This window comes from Ambystoma mexicanum, chromosome 4p (genome assembly GCF_040938575.1).
Source record: "Ambystoma mexicanum isolate Mex_15411 chromosome 4p, UKY_AmexF1_1, whole genome shotgun sequence".
NCBI classification, from domain to species: Eukaryota; Metazoa; Chordata; class Amphibia; order Caudata; family Ambystomatidae; genus Ambystoma; species Ambystoma mexicanum.
Window position 1 is genome coordinate 856741513 of NC_090927.1, and position 22427 is coordinate 856763939.

General features: G+C 46.2%; 1 protein-coding gene across 2 annotated transcripts in view; it reads right to left on the reverse strand.

Annotated features, from left to right (window-relative positions):
• The window catches only part of UFL1 (UFM1 specific ligase 1), a 1228658-nt gene that overhangs the window by 889143 nt on the left and 317088 nt on the right, over nt 1-22427 (reverse strand). For both annotated transcript variants that reach the window (XM_069606422.1, XM_069606423.1), the window contains one exon: nt 14170-14228. In XM_069606422.1, the coding sequence (XP_069462523.1) occupies nt 14170-14228 (59 nt within the window). The remainder of the gene's footprint in view (nt 1-14169; nt 14229-22427) is intronic.

The window sequence follows — 22427 nt, forward strand, 5'->3', positions numbered from 1 at the left end:
GAATGAGGTTGTGTTTGTCCTCTTAAACTTTCTGGCAACCCTGAGGACCATTAAGAGAGGTGAAGGGATGAGATACCTGAAATATGAAAACGTATCAGAATTCTCACCTTGTCTAAACAAAAGGGGGAACTCAGATCCTCAAAAACCTCTTATACCGGAAAAATGGAAATTCCCTCAGAACAAGAGGACTTTCCCAATTCTAGCCTGAAGGGGAGGAAGCCTTGGGTACAATAAAATCTTTCCGATACGCTCAAAAGCCAAAAATACCACAGAGAACTTTTAAAGCTACAGAACCACCCTCCTTCCCAATAAACAACCAGGTGAACTCACAAGACACCGTAAATCCCAAGCTTGGGTATGATGTGGAGAAGATACCACCTGGCTACTCTCTCATTCTCTTAGATGAACCAGATTCCTCATGGGAAGATTTTGGATTTCCCCCAGGATGTCGCCTGGCAGACGGTGGTATAGGTTGGCCTTCATCAGATATGTCCACAGTGTCCAAGAGTGAACAGGTACAAGAGTCTGAATCCATAACCTCCTATGATGAAGAAGATCCTGATGCTCCTCTCAAGGCGACCCAAGAGGAGGAGGACTCTTGTGATGAAAGTCTTGAGATGGATCACCAATTCACAGAGGATCCCTTTGATGGCAATCCCGACTATCAGGAGGAAGACCCAGAGTACTATGTCAAGATTATCCAACTGTAAAATGAGCAGATTCCCTTCCCAGGTCGTTCCCCGACAGGCCTTGACATGCTATCAGCCAAGCCAGAATCATAATTCTGGTCAGGAAATAACATTACTTATAGAGTTCCTGGCACTATCAAGGGAAGACCCGTCTGGGCCCAATTAGACACTGGGTGTAAAAAGTCAGCTAGTCAGCTGGAATTGTTGGAGGAAGGCCGGAAAGAGAGAAGTTGGATGTCTGCGTTGGGACACCGAAAATACCCTGCAATTAAACTCCCCGTAACCATTTTGGGAAAAGAGACTTGGGTGACAGCCACTGTGATACCCAAACTACTGGTCCCACTAATCATCCAAAGTTAAACACGCCAGTTTGCACAGTGTATCTCACTAATAGCACAGATAGAAATTAGAAAAGGGATTCCAGAACTATATGAGCTACCCGTAGAGAAACCATTGTATGTAAAACCACTGAAGGGATGGTCATCTTTCTCAGTAGGAGAAGCCACCAAGTTAAGGGGAATGGTATGTGATGGATCCAGGGATACCGTCCCTATCCTCTCTACCCCTAACATCAATCACAAGGTTGTCTCCGCTTTACCCCACTTTCTCTTGTCACATATCATATCCACCTCTGCACTTGGATAAAATGACTTCTAAAACCAGCATACTGGGACGAGGATGCACAGATCGACCTGCAACGTTCTAGTTGTTTGAACATCAATGAAACCAGCCAGGAAATAAACAGACCACAATACAGAAAGAGAAGACATTGTAGTAGTTGTGGACGTGAAAGTAGTGGTAGAAGCAGCCGTGATGGCACTAGGCTGAAGAGAGAGAAAAGGAAGTGGAAACCTATAGAACCGAGAAGAGAGAAAGTGGGACTAAACAGTGTGAGAAACACAGCCATCGATCAGCTGGTTGGTCGGCTGATGCCTGAACGGGGCAGGGAAGAAACAGGAAACTGCATCGTGAATTGCGAGGAAGTATGAGCAATGACATTTCTTAACAAACCTGAGGAGAGCCACAAGAGAAATCCCAGAGCCGCCAGAAACCAGGATTTCTCTCGGTGGTGCCGCCTCCGGTTTGATAAACCATATACTGGACTCCAAATAAAGGAGTATGAGACAAGTTACGGTCCGGGAACCCTTGTCGCCAAAGGGGGGGGGCCCAAACTCACCCATTGCAGCAAGGGAATCCCGCAAAAGGTCAGGACTGCCGACCCAGAGCCGAGGGAAGGAGGGAAGCAAAGTTTCCCATAAGACATCTGCGGGTTGAAGAATCGGCTGCAAAGTTCACAGAGGAGCCCGCTAGGCATAAGGACTCTGCAGCGCTGAGACCAGGACCAGTGGGCTTTTAAAAGCCCCAGCAGTGCTACTAAAAAAAATCCCTGGGGTCATCGGATGACCTCCAACGGGGACAGTTTAAGACAAGGAGACTCGGCGAGCCAAGACTGAACCGCAGGACTCCTCTGGTAATCCAGCATTATAAAGTACCGGTTGGGAGAGGGAGAGGAAATGGTGAAGGGGCTTTGGCTGGTAATCATGCTGTAGTAGGAACGACTGACAGACAGTCATATAATCAACATGTAAACAGCTACCTATCTGACGTAAGTGCACACCGTTGGACTATAAGTCTGCTCTTCCTCATCCCAGTAGCCCTGAGGGCTTAGCTGTCCATATTAGGATGAGGTGTAAAAGAAACACCAGAAGGGTACAAAGGAGCAACCAAGCACATATCATTCTCCCTAATAGTAATGTTTTGGAAGCATTAGAGTGTGAGGGTCAGTTTAGGTTTGTGACACAGGACAGTGGATATTATTTTGGACACCCTGACAATGACCGGTCCACTAGTTAGTTTTGTTGAGGCAGGGAAACCCCTCATAGAATTAGGGCAAGTGAGGTGTTTTTCCCAATCCCTTAATTATTTAAATAAAAAGCATTGGTGAAACCACTATCTGCTGGCCGTCTCCTTACTCTGGCGAGTCACAGTAGGGCGACAAGGCATGAGCCTATTAGGGAAGGGGTTGCTCTTAGGGTTGTAGGAAGGGGGTCTAGGGACAGGTGATAAGCGGGGATACCGCGTTCTCTAGTAGGGCCATCCCTAATCCCCTAAGGGGCTTTCTCTCCCATGCAATCCTTCCCTGGTGCACACCCCCAGGGGGATTATTGTACTGTGGACGCACCGCCCTGGCCCCATGGGGAAGGTATACAAATGTCCCAAAGCAGCTTATCCATAATGCATTGCCTAGGGACCCCCGTTGTGGGCAATTGGATGCAATGTTTAGCCATCATTTAGCCATTTTTTGTTTTTTGCTTTTCCAAACAGATCCAATGATGATGGGCGTCCCCATGTTGCAAAGACCTGTTTGAGTGTACTGGTGTTAAGTTCCCTCTTGTGTTCAGTTGCAAGGAGCCTGCAAAAAAACTGTCCGGTAGACAGTTGTGTGCCCCATGTTGCACTTGGATGTAGATGCCTTTTCAGTTGCACCAGTGGCAAATGTTTTGTGGTAGCACCGACAGTGCGTTTCAGTGTGAGCAACCTTATTTGTTGATGTAAAATGTGGCTGTGGTGTTGTCTGTATCGAGGAGGATGAACTTCCTGGCTAGTATCTTTTGGAACGGGCAATGTGCCATTATGAATGCTAGTAGTAGTTGAGATGGACTTTATCTGAATACCATGGAAAGTATGATGCATGCGTCGTGTGTCAGCTTGAGTGAGTGAAATGCCATTGAAATGTTTGTAGTTTAATGCAGTGTTTATTTGCAGATGGACTTTATCTAAATATTAGGTGAAGTGCATGTGTTACCTTTAATTTAATTTTCTTTGAGGATTTTTAGGCTCACAAGAAATATGGACATTTAGAGTTTTGTATATGTGCAGAATTTAATGTTATAAGGTATAGAAATGCAATGTAAAATGTTATTATTGGTGTAATGTGAGATATATGAGAAGCCCTATTTGGTATAGGAAAGTGTGCACTACATGTTTCGTGTGTTGAGTGTGTGCACAGAGGTTATACGAATATTTCGGAAATTATGGACTACTGGTTTACCATGTTGAGTGTGTGCGCAAGGATGAAATATTACACTCCATGGATTGTGGTACTGTCTGTTCAAGTGTGGGTGAAATGCGAGGTATCATGAAAGGAAGTGCAGATCTATTGTGGTTAGAGAAGAAAATGAAAGGATGTTACCATATTAGCTCCTTACCGCCCTTTCATATCCTAACCCTGTAACAATAAAGAAGTTTACCTTTTGATATAAAAAAAATAAAAATAAATGATTGCTAGTAGTTCCGGTCAATATATGTAATGCCTTGTTTGTTGGTCCGACCACCTTTCCTGAGCAAGGAGGTGTTAGAAATATGCCCCAACCTGATAGAGGTGCGCCTGACGTGATTGTTATCTGTGTTACAAAACATTTTGCATTTAAGATATTCTCTATTGAACAAAACTGAAGTTTGTTTACCATATCTACAATACTACTTCTAAATCACCCCACTCTCCTGTCCTTTGAGACCATTTTTTCACCAGCCGCTGTTGAATTAAGTGCATTTTGAGTCAGGCATGGGGAGTGATAGAAATGAATGATGCCATCATGTCTAAAGGTTTCCTCACTTTTCTGACTTATCTGCTGACAGACTGCGTAACATGGAATTTGTGCTTGCAACACTTGTACTCTTTCTAGAGTCGGATAATCCATTTGAATCCCAAACTGTGGAGCAAGTTTACTGTCTCCTGTGTGTTGTGGAGACACTCTTCTGCGCTTTTACTTGTTATGAGCCATTCGTCTAGATGAGGGTAGACTGGAATTGCTTTGTGACACAGATGCGCTGTCACAACTGTAAGCATCTGGTGAATACACGCAGTGCTGACGCAATGCCAAAAGGAAATACCTTGAGTTGGAAATGTCTTTGATCTATTATAAAGCAGAGATGTTTCTGATGACCGGACAACATTGAAATATGCATGCATCTTTCATATCTAGTGTGGTCATGTAGTCTCCCTCTTTAGCAGAGGTATGACCTCCTGTAGAGTGAGAATTCTGAAATGTTGGGGTTTTACATATTTGTTTGCTGATGTTAGTTCCATAACCAGCATCTTGAAAATATGAGTACATTCCTGATTGTTCCTTATTCAGTGGAACAATTTCTATAGCTATGTTTAAGATGAGTACTTGGATCTCCTCCTGCAGCAGAAGGAACTAGTTACTCACCTGTAACTCTTGTTCATCAGCATGGATCTTGCATGGATTCATATCCTCATGAATATTCCCTGTCTCCAGGCTGGGAATCCATGGTAAAATTAAAGCAGTTTAGCTTTAATCTAAAAACTGCTTGTCGCTTCTGTAGCCTATCAGTGTCACTTTGGGTCATACAGCCGCAGCCAATGACACATGTCCTCCTAAACTCCACCCCTGGTGGCCATCTTCAGATTTGGTCATGCACGTTACGTGGCAGTATGAACAAAGAAGAGGCAGAGAGGAGAAGGAGGGAGGGTTTGCATGTGAATCCATGCAAGACCCATGCTGGAGAATAGGAGTTACAGGTAGGTAACTTGTTCCTTCGCCAGCACAGGGTCTTGCATGGATTCACATGCTCATGAATAGGATTACACAGCAGTACATATGCACAACCATGGGCGGTGGCAAGGCTCACAAAAGCAATACAATTACCCCTAGAACAGACTCACCTCAAACAAACAGGTTGTGCAGCACTTCTTGGACGATACGGGATATCTCCCTGGATTCCCTGTCGACGCAGTAGAATCGTTTGAAGGTGTGGGTAGACCTCCACGTAGCAACCCTGCAGATGTCAAGCAGAGGAACACCAGAGAGAAACGCTGTAGTTGCTGCGATGGCTCTGGTGGAATGGGATCTTGGCCAGCCCGAAAGCAGTCTGTTGACCAGACGATGGTAATGCATGATACAGCCAGAGAGCCACCTGGGGATGTATGCCCTAGACAGGGTCTTCCCATGTCCCACAGGTCCAAAATTGACAAAGAATTAAGAAGTCTTTTGAAAGTCCTTAGTGCGTGCAACATAGAACTTCAGGGCACACGCAATGTACAGCGAATGCAATGACCTTTCAGCCGGCAAAGGATTCCCAATAGAAAACTGGCCTGCAGTTCCCCGACCCGCCTGGCTGAGGTGATCGCCACTAGTAAAGCTGTCTTCCATGACAGAAACTTTAAAGAGGCTCGATGCATAGGTTCAAGGGCCCCAGCAGAAGGAATGTTCTGAAGAGGCCCTTGAGGAACTCCTTAACAAGCCTTGCAACCACAGGGAGAGCTTGCCTGGAGCCCAGGTGTACCAGGATATGGCGGCCAGGCTGACCTTGATAGATTTATGGGCAAAGAGCCTTGGCCAGTGAGAGCAAGTATGGGAGAAGCTGCAGCGCTGTCACGTGCAGCAGGGAAATATTCCATGGCCGGCACCACACTGTAAAGTACTGCCACTTGTAGCAAGGAAGCGCAGAGAGGCCCCTGACCTTTGCTAGAATATTCTTGGTTTCCAAAGTCAACAAGCTGTGTCCAAATTCTAGGGCTGCAGGAGTCAGTCCATGAAGGTCAGACGCTGGGTTGTGGTGCAGGATTAACCCACCTTTTCTGGAGAGGAGATCTGGAAGTGGAGGCAGTTTGATGGCTGGAACCACAGAATGATGGAGAAGGTCCGAGTACCAGATCTGCCTGGGCCACGCCAGTGCAATGAGGATCATCTTGCAGTGGCAACATATGAGTGTGTTGATCACTCCTGGCAACAGAATCGGCGGGAAAGCGTACAGAAAGAGGCCCTAATAAGGGAACGAGAAGGTGTCCCCCAGACTCCTTGGCTGAGGATACCTGATGGCAAACTTCTGACACTTCCCGTTGGCAGCTGACGCAAAGAGGTCAATTTGAGAGAGACCCCACTCGTTGAAGAGATGAGACAATTGCGCTTGCTGAAGCTCCCACTCGTTGCAGGACCACAGCTCCCTGCTGAGAGAGAGTGTGATGCTGCTCTGGATGCCTGCCAGGTGAAATGGGATGAGAAGCATACGCTGAGCAATGGGTCAATGCTACAGATTCTGTGCCCATGGACAGAGTGGGGGAGTGCATCCTGCCCTGCTTCCTGATGTAAACCATGGTAGTTGCACTGTCCATGAAGACCCGAGCCACCTTCCCATGGAGCTGAGGCTGAATGAAAAGATTTGAGGACCCAGAAGACTGCCTGCAGTTCCAGGACATTGATTTGCAACTCCTTCTCTTCTGGGAGCCAGAATCCTCTGGTGTGAGAATGTCCTGTGTGGGCCTCCCCAACCCTCTAGGGAGGCAACGGTCATGACTGTCACCTAATAAGCAGTGATTTGAAAGGGAGCTCCCTGCGCGAGATGTGTGCGACTGTCAACCTTTGCAGGGCGTGACGGAATGCCCGATTGAGGGCAATCTTGTCGGTCCAAGTGCCGGTGACTTGCTGCCATCTAGCACAGAAACTCCTGAAGGGGTCTCATCTGTAGCCGCAAAAGGGGAATAGATGGATGCAGGAGGACATCATCCCCAGCAGGAACTTGATGGGTGGACTGTTGCAATGGAAGCTGTCGATAGCCACTGGACCTTTCCCAGGATGCCCTTCACCCTCTCTTCCGAGGACGTCGCTAGGCAAGAGAGTGTGTTGAGGCAGGCACCCAGGAATAGTGCTTTCTGAGATGGCACTATGCAGGACTTCTGATAGTTTATTGAGAGTCCCAGAGATGTCAGGGTCTGGATGGACTCTGCGGTGCGCTGGATTGTTAGCATGTGGCAGCAGGTGTGGATGAGCCAAACGTCCAGACAAGGAATGACATGGATTCCTTTGGGGAGCAGATGCACTGCCACCGGGGCCAAGCATTTGGTGGACACTCTTAGGGCTGATTTGAGGCCAAAGAGCAGCGTCTTGAACTGGTAATGGCAACCTCGAACGAAAAAACGCAGGAACCTCCGCTGTCTGCAATGAATGGGCATGTGGAAGTAAGCATCCTCCAAGTCGAGGGTCACCAGGAAATCTCCTTCCTCCAGTTGGTCGAGCATGTGCTGCGACATGACCATCCTGACCTTGGGAATTGAGGAACTTGTTGAGGCTACCCAAGTGTAGAATGGGTCTCCACCCTCTTGACTTCTTCCTAACCAGAAAGTATCTGGAGTATACTCCAGAGCCCCGGAGGCGCTGAGGAACTGGTCCGATTACCCCTTTGTTTGACATGCCATGAACCTCCTTTAGCAGCTGTGTCACATGCAGCTATTGTTGCGGAGCAAGAGGAATGTGAGGGCATTGGTCTTTGAATTCCACATCGTGCCCCTGTTAAAGGACATCGAGCACCCATTTGTCTGTTGAGATCTTTTGCCACTGATTGACAAATTGTGATAAACGGCCTCCCACTGCAATGCAGAAGTGGGGGTTCTGGTCCTGGGCTGGTTCAGGCCTGCTTCAGCATCTACATCCTGGCTGGGAGGGCTGACAACGACGCTGGCCAACACTTCCATAAGCCTGGGAGCGTTCCCTATAAGCCTCCTGGGTGGTTGAATGGGAGGGCTGATGATAGATGGAGGTAAAACCTTTTGATGACCATGAGACTCTACCTTTAGAAGAGCGAAAGGACGGACTCCTCTGCTGGAGGGTGCTTAAAGAACACGCTGTCTCAGGGTCAGGCTTTATGGCCTGTAAAGCTTTGTTGACTGCTCTCCCAAAGAGGTTGTCGCCATCAAACGGCACATCGACCTTTGTCTGCACATCCATGTGGAAGTTGGTGGCTTTGAGCAAGCCCTGGTGGCAGAGGGCCACACCATTGACCATATGGTGAAAGCTGAAAATGTGATGTCGAGGGCGACTGTAATCGCGTGGTCAGAGGCCACTTTCCCTTCTTGGAAAAGATCCAGGGTCTCAGCTTTCTTATCATCCGGGAGGCAGTCGAGGATGGGCCCCAACTTGTGCCATAACTCCCTGTCGCACCTTGAGAGAATGGCAAGGGCGTTGGCAGCCTTCATAGTCATGGCTGCAGTTGTGATGATGCAGTTCCCCATTGCATCCAGCTTTTTATCCTCTTTTTCCGGAGGAACCATAGACGAGGAAGACGGGTTGGACGGCCTCTTCCTATCGGAGGCCAAGACCACTGAGTCTGGTGAGGGCTGGGACCTGAGGCCCTTAGGGGCCAGGTTTGGAACCCGGTACTTCTTTTCTAAGCTGTCCCTTTTCAACAAGTGGTACAAGGGGCCTTCATGACCAACAGGCCATCCTCCCAAATGTCATCCAACAGGGGAACTGAAACAAGTGTTTTCATGGAGGATTTACATTGTTCGAAAAAAGCAAACCTTTCATTTTCTTTTCCTCTTGCACTAGGTTAAAATAGGTTAAAAATCTTCACAGCCCTAGAGATCATGTTGTGGAAGGACCTGATCTCGTCTGGCAGAGAGGCACTGGGGGCGCATCGACGTCCGGAGGTTCCACATCGGCAGGAAAGTAATCATCCAAGTAATCCGTGCCTTGTGTACCTGTTGTGCCAGCATCAGTGTCTGCCTGAGCTATATCCTTCACCACAAGGGGCAGTGCAATTGGCAGTGGACGAGGGACAACAGGGGCCAGATGAGGCGGCTGAGCGCGAGAAGGCCTTGGAGGGAGCAGTGGGTAGTCGCTGCTGGATTTCAGTCACCACTGTGTGCAAGGTCGTCAAACTGTACGAAGACGTGTCCCTCAGCGCTGGACCAGGCACTGGAGCTGGGCCCAGAAGAGAAGGGCCTAAAAGGCTGTGAAGGCTGATGAGATGGTGCCCCTTGCTGAGGCATTGCCATAATGGGGTCAGGCTCCCATTGAGCACCCTCCTGGTCAGGCACCCATTGACCGCCCTCATGGTCAGAATAAAAACCTTCTGGCAGTTCCTCCTCTGAATTGGTGTAGTGTGCTGGTGACCTCCTGGGGGATGCCAGAGGGGCCAAGGTGAAAAGTGGCATGGCCTTTGTGGGTCTAGGCAGAACATCCTTGGCCAGAGGTATGTCTCTCACCAAATCCGTGCCTTTAGGGAATGAGGCGATGATTGGAGCCTGCGGAGCAGGAAAAGGTGCAGTCGATGACGGGACTGCCGTCGTAACTGCCGACGGTGGTCTAGGTGGCAAGGATACTCTGGGCGTGGTAACAGTCGTAGTGGCAAAGAGCGTCTTGGTGTATTCACAGCCATTGATGAAAGATCAGTCTTCGCAGACTAGGTCGACGACAAGGTACTCGTCAATGGGGTGGTCGCCGATGTGGCAACAGTCATGATGGAGGAGGTCATTTACGAGGCACGTGTCGACAATGGTATTGATGGAGCCACTGACTGGTACTTGCATGACTTGCCCTTCGACAATGGCGTTAGCGTTTTTCTTGCGGATGGAACCTGCCTGACGGTAGGCTAACAGTCGACAGAGCAAGTGATGGCGACCGCCCTCTCTCCGATCTGTACCGGCAGACGCGACGACGAAGGTGTTGGAGCGTGTGACGATTTAAACTTTTTTTTTTGGATCTTCCCCAGCGAAGCATCCTAAAAGGACCTCAACCTCTTTTTGTGAGAGGGAGCATGCTCTTTGGACCTGCCAGCCCTGCAAGAGGCATGACTACGCCCGGAGGCTGCGTCAGAGGCCTTGCCTTCCTCAATCCACGCCACTAACCTCGTATGGCAGTCATTCCGTGTCTTGGAGGAGAAGGAATGGCAAATCGAATATCCGTCCACATAGTGGTTGGGATGTAGGCAGTAGATGCACCTGAGGCGCCGGTCTTCGATGAAGATGTTCTTCAGGCCGCAGTTCTCACAGGCCCTGAACAGACTTTTCTTTGTGGTTTCCACCATGGTGTTGAAGCAAAGACCCATTCCTGGGCCTGTGATGACCACAAGTCAGAGATACGACGATGGACTAAGGATCTCCTACGGCAACAGGTCCCCGCCTGCAGTAGTCACAACGTGACCGAAGAAGATGAAGAATCAAGATGAATGTCCGCAAAAATAGGCAAAAAACAGCAAAAGTTGTCAGATTTCAAGGAGCGAAACACGAGGACTCCCAACATGAGAAACTTGCGGTAAAAATCCGAAGATGGCCATGAGGGGTGGAGCTTAGGAGGATGAGTGTCATTGGCTGGGGCAGTATAATCCAAAGTGACGCTGATAGGAGCGCCAAACAGTTTTTAGCTTTGAACTTAACTGCTTTCATTTTACCGAGAATTTCCAGCCGGACACCGGGGAATATTCATGAGCATGTGAATCCATGCAAGACTACATGCTGGAGAATTAGTTGTTCCTGAGGTAATCTTATAGTTCACGGTGGCTGATCACGTGACTTGGACAGCAACTTGATGTAGTACCCATCTCTGACAGCACTTAAAACCCATTTGTCTGAAGGTATCCCCTCCCAGGTGTGGCTGTTGGTGCCCCTCGGGAGGCTTGGCCTCTGCTGTGTGCCCTGCCTCTTTGTTGGTGATGGGCTCCAAATGTACCTGTTCCTTGTACAACTGAACCATGGTACCTTGTGTTTCCTGAAGGGTAGCCGATGTTAGTCGTCATATGGCTAAAAGGTTGGGCCAGAAAGGATTGCCTACCATCAAAAGTATCCCTTTGTGGAAAGGTTCTACCAGTTATTTGTCCTAGACGTTTAAGGGTTTCATGCTCCTTTAGCCTCATCCACAAATTTTCCAAATCAGCAAGTCTCCTCAAATAAACTCCTTAAGCAGGCTTGCCTGTGTTTCTATGTTTTTGTGTTTGAAGCCAGAGCGACTGAGCCATGTCTGCCTTTCAGTAATGGTAGCCACAATTGTCCCAGCTGCGCCTAATGAATGTTTAATAAAGGCATTAGCCAATTGTTTTTTCTATGGAATTATTTTAGCCATGGCCGATCTCAATGGCCAGAAACTTCTCTAGTGGGTTCTTCTCTCGTCCTACTTACAGGTCTCCATTATACCGTGCCATAAGCCTGTGTAGATATTCGCAGTCCATAGGCTGCCGAGGTGGACATCTTTCTTCCCAATTCATACATCTTTTACTCTCATCATCTGCAGGGTATTCGTTAATAGGGGAGTCCCTCCCATATTTATCTTGTGGTTGTAAGAACTAGTGAGCCTGCTTTTAAATGCTCTTTAACATAAAATGGATCTCTTGGGGCTGGCTTGTACTTTTTGTATTCTGGGATTTACAGGTTTCATCTGTACTGGATTAATAAGAGAATGGGTTACACCTAAGTAAAGGGATGGATTGGGAAACAGGCTTTTTCTTCTTGCAAGATCTCTATTAAATCAATTTCATCTTCAGATTCAGTATGTATATTAAACCTGGTTGCTGCCCTTTTAAGGGGGTCGGTGTATAGGCATTGATCCATGTTAGGAGATGAGGTTACAGGGGGCTCTACAATATCCGGGGAAGGTATTGTGTATTAATTTGGATCAATGTCATCATCCTCCTCTACTAGGACGTCCTCTTCTGTATAATTATCCTCTTCAATGTTATTCTTCTCCTCTACCATGGCTGCTCTAGTTCTAGATTTTTTTCCCTTTTTAGATGGTGTGACATGTGACATATACCAAGGTATTCCCTCCTTTTCTTTGTGGGGTGTTAATAAAAATCCATAACAGTCTTAATTTTCTACCCATAATTGTGGTAAAACATTCTTTAGACCACGGTTCTCTTGACGTTCACCCTTCAGTGAAGGGGTTGCTTTCCTGAGTGACTTGTCCCCCTCCACTTCCCCTTCCGACTACGAATAAGTGATGGCACCCTTTTCTTCATTGTAGCCAAAAGTGCTACTTTTCCCTTCTACTGACATTGATGAAGAGGTTTTAGATTGGATTTTCGATGTCAAAATCTCTCTATGTGTGGTTTTATCGGTGTCCGACTTCGAATGGTATTCTTGTGCTTTGGTTTTAGTTTCCAAAGAATACCTTGAATATTCAACTGTTGGCTTAGGCCATGTTGTTGAAGTCTGATGTTTGGATGTTTGCTCTGGGTGTGCATCGCCCAATTTAATTTTGGGCCTGTGTTTTTGTTGTACAGCTGTAGGGACGTCAGAGGTTGCCTCCACAGCATGAATTAACCTCTGCCCTACAGAGCTGGGGGCTGGCTACTAGAAAATGTTCAGCATTTCCTGCTTAGATTGAACTTCGGTGTTGCTTTTGAAGCCTATGCTAGTTTCAACAGCGTCAAGGTCTTCCATGGTAGAGGAAGACTTGGCTTAAGCCCTTTCTGCCTACAAGGCATAGGCTGCCCAACATCTAGGTCAACGCTCATGCATGTCTTCGGTTCAAAGAGCATTAAGGTTTTGTTGCGTTAAACCATCAGCTTAATGTCAATTCAACTGAAGTTTTTCCAACGAACTTCAAGGGGGGTCTGTTGCACTGATCTTATTCACCCTAACGGTCTTAAAACAACTCTGCCTGATGCCTCCAGACAAGGGAAAAGAGTGAGGAAGATCCTTTTGAAGTGAATGGATAGTAAAATAAAACACATACCATTATAGAAGATTGTTATATGAACTGTTGGTGTTCTAATATGTGCTGGGAACATCAAAAAGGCAAAAGGACAACAATGCATGCAAGGCACAGTTCACTTTTATTCTCACTGTGTCAAATCACAAACTATTATCTGTAATTCAATCGGCACACCTATTGCATGGCAATAATCTCACAGCACACATGCAATAATAGGACTATCGGTGCTAATGGCAAATTAGCGGTTGGCGAATCAGTGGAATCTGGTCCTTGCTTTGCTTTAAATTCAATTCACTGCCCAGGGACGGCGTTGGGGCCTTTTGTCATTTTCAGTTGAAAAGAGCCTCTAGCTTCAGGAGGTAGGGGGGCAGCAACTGCCCTGTGTTGCCAGTCAGCAGTCTTATAACACAGCAATATATTCCATTCTGTATTACTTTCGTTCTGGGGCTTAAAATGTGCGCTTTGAAGCGCTTGCCTTACAAGCTGCGTTTGCTGGAGACCTTCCAGCCATCACTTCCCCTGGGGTATACTTAAGTGTTATCACCTCATTGCATTTTAACATGGGTTCCTCCACATAGCTCACTGGCTAGAAAAGAAGAATGTATAGCTTTTCAGTGGGCATTTAGTGTTTCAGCTGCCTGCTGGCTGCTGCCCCGTGATAATCGGTGACTATTAACCTCTGGCTGTATTTCTTTGTCCCCATAATAATGTATGCACCCCAGGGATGACTCAGACTGTTTTCCGCTCTAAGCAAGGGGGAGGTGGGGGACCATCACGTTGAAATGGGCCCCCACACATCTTCAGCTAGGACTGGTCACTGACATAAGGAAAAAGTAAAGGTGGGCAAATGGGGTTTGCTGCGCTAGAATCCTCAAGTTTCTTAGTTACATCCACATTTAAACTATTGATTACAACATAGCCATTCAAGTAAGCGGATGCTAGAAACCAGCACGTGATTTCATTCAGTACGGCTTATAACACTAACACACACACACCCCGCCACCCCAACTCCCAGGCAGACTCCAACTTACAATATAGCAGATGCTCCTGAAACCCATACTGAGAGATCAGACTTATAATCGGTGTGGGCCTGTAGAGAAAAAGAAGTCACATGAACTTGCTGGGAACATTTAAATGTAAATAAACATAGCAAAATACATGTTTTGGTGGAAAACAATTGTAACGCCGAGGGCTACATAGAGCATTAAAAAGCACAATCAAATATAGTCCATCAAACTCACATTGCGAAATACATGTTTTGGGGGGAAACAATTGTTACACTGAGGATTACATTAAGCATTAAAAAGGTCCTATACAAACTGGCACAGTCTATGAACTATACGCTCTAAGTGGGGTGGGGACCTCCAGGTACAATTCACTGACTTTCAATGGAGGGCGCATTGCTCACTGTCGAAGGGGGTGTCATTGAACTCGAAGTTCAGACTCATACACTTCAAGGTTTTGAATAGACTATATTAACCACCGTCAAGGCTGAACCTGTTTCGGACCGATAGGGTCAATGTATGCATAGTGATGAAAATGCTCACTTGCTACATGTGTTATGGTCCTGCCTGAAACTGCTTAACTATTGGGATGCTGGTAAAACCACCTTGTCTGGAGCGTTGGGGAGGCAGCTGGACCCATCAGCATGTGACCTTATACCCGGCTACGCTGGCCGAATTGGTGTAACCCAGCGCAGATTCCTGAACTTGGGTTTATTGCTGGCTAAGAGGACTATCCTAATGAGATGGACACAAACAACCTCCCACGAGGGAGATGTGGTGGAGGGACGTTGTCTGGGCAAACGACACTGAGGAACTGTATATTACCTTACTGCCGAGCATCAACATACCCAAGGACATATGGTCTGACTTCCAGGCATACCTAGCCGGGGTGACCATCACCATGATGTGAATTGTGAGCATCCCCAATTGCAAAGCTCCATGTTTGTATGAGTGTACCCTACACGATTGTATTAAGGGTGGTCATGCTTCTCTACTTAATATGCGTTAATGTTGACAACATATTCCAAGTGTAATAAATAGGGTTGTTTTTAAAAGCATTAAAAAGCTCAATCAAATTCAGTCCCTCAAACTCATCCCATCAGAAATGAACATGCTATTTGAAAACGTTTCTTGCTTCTTGGAACTTGGGCTGTATTGACAGGTACAACTTCTACTGTAGAAGCCTTCTGTTGCGAGCAGCCCGAGAGTTGCGCGCCCCTCACCCCAGCCACCCTGCATGCCCCATGCAGCCACCAGCATGAATGCCTTCCTAACCCTGAGGCGAGGACATTAATGACCGTTTCCAAATAAAGCAATGCAAAATATAACTGGCCTTTCCTGTTTGTGAAGTCGCAATGCTTCCCTTCAGGTGGTAGTAATCAACTCAAAACCCCACTCCAGCGAACAGAAACGTTGTGGCAAGAACATAGGTGCGTATTATTTCAAAATGCAGGGTTGAAGGTACCCATCCGAATAAATCAACCCTGGTGGTAACATTGCTGCACTGGCCCTCTTTTAACCTTGTTCAGGCAGGTCAGACCCACCAGGTTCGGCCCACTCTGGCAGGTAATATCTCTTCAGCGGTACACAGTGACAATATCACCACAATGGTAGGTGCACAGGGACTAAAGTCTACTTTTTATGTGCGACAGAGTCAGTGCATGGCACAGAGGGGGACCCAGGAAAGTTGGCCTTCAAGGGACTAATAGTCGTGCGCTACCTGGACGCATCACAGGATGGGAGTCAGGACAACCCGGTTCCCGGAGCTGGCCCCATCCCCCACCCAAGGACATAGCACCTAAAAGGACTAGACTAAAGTGATACATCTTCCCTTTTCCCACAGATCTGTTCCACTCTTCAATTCAAGTTCAGTGGTAGGGAAAACTATCAAAACTAATTTCGTAAGAGGTCGTATCAAGATACTTGGACAAAGCACGAGGGTACAGCCCATTGTCGAACCTGACTAGGAGAGATTTAGTCTACGGATGGGGACCCTCATAGAGCCTCCTCACCAAGACACAGTGCTGCTGAAGAAGGAGATGTAGGCAATATCAGAAGTAACAATATTTCAAGAGCTGAATAAGATCTTTAGTTAATTTTATGAAGAGTCTCATCCAGAGTTCAATAAAGTCCATACTGTAACTGCTAGGGCGGCTGGCCCCACCAAGACCCCCATCTTAATCACTTCATCAAAAGTTTAGATTGCAATTTGTTCTAAAAAACATGTGACGCCCGGGGCCCAGACAAAATACTGGTCAACGTACTCAAAAATGAAATTGTAGTTTGGGGCCCATCCTATGGAAATTAATCAATCTCTTAGTAAAATCAGCAACATGTTCTATTTGATTTTACCGAAGATTTTGTATTCAGGGTATTTTTTACCAAAACATTTTTATCAAAAAAAATACTGATTCATTTTTATTTGGGGGGCTCACCCCAAAAGTCTCCCGTTCCCTGTGTTTTTAACCCCCCCAAACTCCTCCCCACCTGATTTAACCCCTTACCCCCTAAATATATTTAAAAACAATTTGGTATTTTTTCGGTAAAAATGATTCGGTAAAAAATACTTGTAATAAAAAATCCTCTGTTAAATCACTGGATACCTCGGCCACAGTTTCAATTTCTCAGACAAGGGTTGAATTTGTATTTAAAAAAGGCAACAGAAAGGAGGTCACAAACTATAGACCTATTTCCCTGCTGGACATTGAGGGAAAAGCTATGCAAAAGTCTTGTTGGAACGCCTACTAACTTTGGATCGACACAAATAATGCGATTGACCATCGGCAGGCGGGCTTCTGACTCTACTGAAGTGCATAGTCTTAAGACAAGTCAACCTTTACATTTTTTACATGGATCTAAAAGCTGCTTTTGACGGTGTCCCGCATCTGGCCCTATGGCAGAGACTGGTGGTTATAGGCATCTCTTTATCCTTAGTCAAAGCCATTGCATCCCTGACCTTGTTTTGCTTATTTGACAACCCTCTGTTCGATTTATTTGATTCCACTAAAGTGGATGCTTGTGTATTAGGGTCTGATATATTGCCACTACTTTTATTCGCGGATGACGCGCTTTTCATTTCCAGCAATGTAATTTGTTTAGCAAGTTTTGCCAGGAGAATGGCCTAGGAATCAGCATGACAAAGACAGAAACCATGGCATTCCATATTCCTTATAAAGCACTGCCTAAACCAACAATCGAGATAGAAGATACGATTTGTGAACAGGTGACAGAGTAGGACTATCTGGGCCTAACGTTCACCAGTAATTGCCCATGGACAAGGCATATAGTAAAATCAGAAGCTACCCTGGAGAAATCATCTGGTGCAATTACCAAATTTGCAATCAGCCATGGGAATGGTGCACTGAGACCAGTGCTACAATTGTATCGAGCCAAGGCAAGAGCATCCGCCTTGTATGGCTCCGAACTATGGGGCTTTGGTGAAACTGGTAAAATAACCACAAGAGAGAACATGTTTCTGAACAAAAAATGTATCTTCATCTAAATCTATACTGAATACGTCTTTAAAACTCGAGCTGGACTGGTTCAATATTAAACATGACCTATTAGGTCTATACTAATGTGGGTAAGAATCTGATCCTCCATTGGTTTAACAAAAATTCGTGAGGGGCTAATGGGTGTTCTGCCACTGTCGTGGTGCAAGCACATTAAAGTCATCCTGAAAAAACCGAACATGAATGTTCTAGGACTTCATCCCTTTAGAACTGATAAAGGACACAAGGTATCTGTGAAAACATACTATAAGCAATTGATTGTGGATCAGGTGCAGGCATCTTACCAAGTTACTGAAAAATGACTGGTCTGTAAATTATGCTTTAGGGTTTGAAACATGCCTAGACATTATTAAACCGTAATTCACCAGACCACCATTTGTATGATTTAGGTTGGGCACCCTCGTTTAGGTAATCTAAAGAATCACTGGAAAACCAGTTCCAGTGCTTCATACCCCCATTGTAAGGACAGCGTTGAATCCCTCTACCATTTCATATTTGTTTGCCCTCTCTATATAAGACGCCTACCCGATCCCATCAATGAAATCATTTGGGGTCAGGTGACATAATGATGCTCAGACCCTATGTAAAGCAATGCATGATGATAATATTTTAGCAGGAGATAGCTACTCAATGCATTGTGGCGGGTTGTATTTTTTGGGCTCGGTTTCTTTTTCAACACTTGCAATTTTAAAGAAAACCTATTTTAAAATGAATAGGTTTTAAACTTTTTTAATAAACTATGTGTGGTGTACTTTATGTGTGTGCTTTTATGGAATTTGCTGAATAAAGCTTATCGATTGATTGAAAAGGGAACCTGAAAAAAAGCCAGGATGTGCCATGGAATACCATGTGCCAGAAAGGACACTCGTGTAGCAGACCAGAGAGCTGGCAGAGCTGCCAACCAACTATGCGGTATACCCTTCTACTCTACACGATCCTCTATATGATCACTCACCACAGTAGAAAACAAAAAAACAAAGATCTTCAGCCCACAGGACGCCAGGAAAGTTGCAGAGAAACTGCAGGTAGTCGGAGCAGAGCCTGATTCAGAAAGCTGTACTTCAGAATGATCAAAAGATGGCTCGAAAAGCTTGGACACTTGAACGTCAGCCGACACTCAATAGATGGCGCTAATAGTAGGATTAACCAACCGGGCCTACCCAGTCATTCGAAACAAACAAGTGAAGACTGTGGTGCAATATGCATAGCGTTACTGTTGTTGTTGTTGAGTACTTAGCATTCATGTGGATCTGTGCATTTCTCTGTACTTGGAGGCTTTTTAGAGACAGACAATGATGTTACTATGCTCTTGCAGAGCTTGGGGTCATAATTCTGCAGTTATTACAGATTACTGAGAATGCTGATGTGAGGATTTGAACAAACAAGCAGTTGGAAAGACAAGGCAGTATAGGGGTCACTGTTGCTATTGACCAGCGCTTGAGAAAAAGTCCAAAGGTGTATAGTCATGGGTCAAGGGGTCACTGGGCCGAGCACTGTACCTGCGTTTTAGGACTATGGATCGCTGTGCAGCTCATTAACAGATAACGCACTGCTCCACACCTTGTATAGATTTCAGGTGAAGATTGGTAACACACTGCAGCAGTCTGCCAATGTGATCCTGCCCCACCCCTCTCGCAGGCATGAATCCCAAGCATGCCCATGGAAAAAAGTGTACAAAAAAAAGTAGTGCCACTATGTTCCCATCCGTCATCCACAGCCCTACCGCCCGCCCCAATCCCCACAACCACATGCCCACCAGCATTCTCCTTCCCTCAATACAAACCCCATAGCAGAGACCTGGCTTTCTCCCAACACTGTGCTTTACAACGGTACTATCAAGACTGAATGAAACACAGTGAAAGAAAAAGCATCTTAAACGACTACCGTTACTTTCATTCATTGTGCCTCACAGCATGCAGGTTTATGCATCCTGCCCTTTCTAATCACCCACCATTCGCACCTCTTGAGGGACATGCCAAGGACTATGGACACCCATGACCAACCATTACCTGGTTGCACTGGTGTCCCTGCAGCAATTTCACGTAATTCGTGCTTAAATGCAAAAGACAAACGCTGATCACTGTGGGGGGAAGAGCTATGCGATGGCTTCGGAATGAGCTGTATCATGTCCCAAAAAGACTATTAAAATAAACGAAAACAAGTGCCTGCAAGATAGCTCAGTAACATGTAATACTAGAGCGTTCCAAGCAGGGCCCAGATTCGAATCCCTGTAATTGGGAATAAGAAAAGCAAAAGTGCTCTGGGGCTGCCGTCCACGAACGGTGATCTAGTGATAAAAAGCTAAGGGAATGACCGCGGATTTTGCCAAAATGTAGAGGAAAGTCATTCCCTTTAGCTCCCACCCAATTCGACACCTCTTGGAATGCCCAATCCTTTTCCTTTGAGAATGGCTACCAAGCTGGCCCAAACACTGGACATTTAAGGTGTCAACTTTGACACCATTCTCTGCTACAGTATCATGTGAACATAGCAACAGCAAACATATTAAGTTTCACAAGGAAAAACGGGAAGAGTTTGTGTTGCAGTGCTCTACTTCTGCCACAGGAGGGAGCATCTGCATAATGTTTCAAAATCCGGGGAATGCACTAGCTATCAGAAAGGTCCCTGCAGTTATTTTTGTAAACCTGAGTGAACGGATGTGAAACCGCGATCTCAATAGAAATCCAGGTTTAGTTTTCTACCTCCCTGATTCAGGTGAGCCTGAGGGAAAGTGGGCAGATTGGAAGGAGGGATTTCATCCACATGTATTCACTGTTAACGGCGTGCCCTCTGGGGCAGAATGCAAAACATCTGTTGCACCATTTCTTGGGATCTGAAGGGAGGAAGGTTTTGACGAAGCTACCCGAACTTAGAGATGATGGCATTCAGGGTGGTTACGCTGAAAGTCTTACTATAAAACGTGCGTGAGTAAGCTGAATATACCCTACAATCCCTGCGGCGAACGTGGCGTTGAAATGTTATTGGTCTGGCGTACAGGATCAGGAGGAAGAAGAAACAGTATAACAATTTGTCACAGCTCTGCATGGCCTCGTGGCTTCCTGGGACTTTAAAACCGATCAATGCAAAAACAAATCGTATTAAAGAAAACATTTGGCTAAAATAAATTCCACTCTGGATGAAGTGCTTGCCTTAGCAAAGAGGCGTAAACACTCCATGAAGGGTGTAGATTGCATTGTAAACGACAGGAACACGAATGAAGCAGGATTCAGTGAAGTTTAGACAAGTTGAAAGGTGCAAAGGTCACAACCTCTATGAAGGGTGTAGAGAGTAAGGCACAATAGTAGTGCCCAAGTGCAATGCTGCCACCAGGGGAGGCCACAGAGGAAGAAGAAATAAAGTGCTACTGGTGCAACAGCACCACACGTTTGATCTACTTCAGGAGCTCCATGGGTTTTAAAACTCTGTACACAAAGGGTAAGTGTCAAGTACACTTGCACAATGTTCCAAGAATTGTGGAAGGTCCAGGAGCAAGTCAGAGGTAATGGACAGTACTGCCAAATCCGCACCAGGAATGAAGTTTGCACCAGGATGCTGCATTTTCATAAGCGAAGTACAAGGAAGGCACAAAAGTATAAAGCCATAAGCCGACGACTGTTGTGTTAATTATGAGGTTGTCCCGTTTTTGGACAACCTCATAGGGGACATAGAGGAAGATTAAACCATTGAAATCAAAGTTTGCTGTGAGAAGCAATAGTATGAGTGCCCTCTTGCAAAGTCTGACATCTGTAGTAATGCTTATGGTGAAACGCCTATTGAGATCATAGGTTTATCCCAAGCAGAAATTACCATCAAGGGTGGGAGGATACCAAGATATACGTTTTTTGTAAAGGGGGAAATCTCCTGGGTTGGGATGAGCAGAGAGAGTTGGGTATTATTTTGGATTCAAATGACCCTACTTAAGTGTTGTTGGTGGAGCATGTGAAGGTGATGGACAGATGTGCGATCAATGTAAGGATATCTCAAGAGGTGTCCTGCAAGTGCTCCAAGGGGTCCATGAGAATTGAAAAGTGTCTGCCACTACATTACTAAAGTAAGCAGTGCACCTCTGGCGCTCAGGCCAGAGGTTCTGAAGAAGCTGGAAAAACTCCAGGAGGAGTGTGTGTTTGAATGAGTGGAAAATGCTGAGTAGGTGTCTCCTATTGCAGCTGCTCGTAAAGCCAATGGGAATCTGCGTTTCTGTGTGGACTTTAGAGCTCCAAATTGGCAGGCTGTGGAGGGGAGGTTTCCCTTGTCTAACAATTCTAAGTTGCTACACGCCCCATTAAAGGCAAAGTTCTTTGTCATTAAGTTCACCTCAGCATATCAACAGGTGAAACTGCGCCTTCGGTCCATGGATTTGACATGCTTTATAACGCCCTTTAAGCTATTCCAGCATAAATGGATGTCATGGCGCTGAGCCGCAAAAGGAACATCGAGAGCCTGAGATTTCACCATGGCCTGGGTGCCGCATCCACACAAAGGGAATGAGCTCCTGCCTCCCGGCTGGTGCCTTCCTTTCCTGTTCCTTCACTTTTCTGTCATGCTCAGCGTGCCATGACGGGTCATCTAACGACACGTAGGAGCCACTGTGTTGTGGCTCAGCAGGGGCCAGAGTCTGCAGTGACCTACGTGATTGGGAGAAGGAGGTGCATGCTTGGTTCAGCCTGTAGGGTGAAAGGGCCACAGAAACTAAAGACGCACTTCAGTCCTATTCATACAGAAGTTCCAGAATATTTATGTGAGCAGGAGATAACACAAGGAAACCAGTCTCAA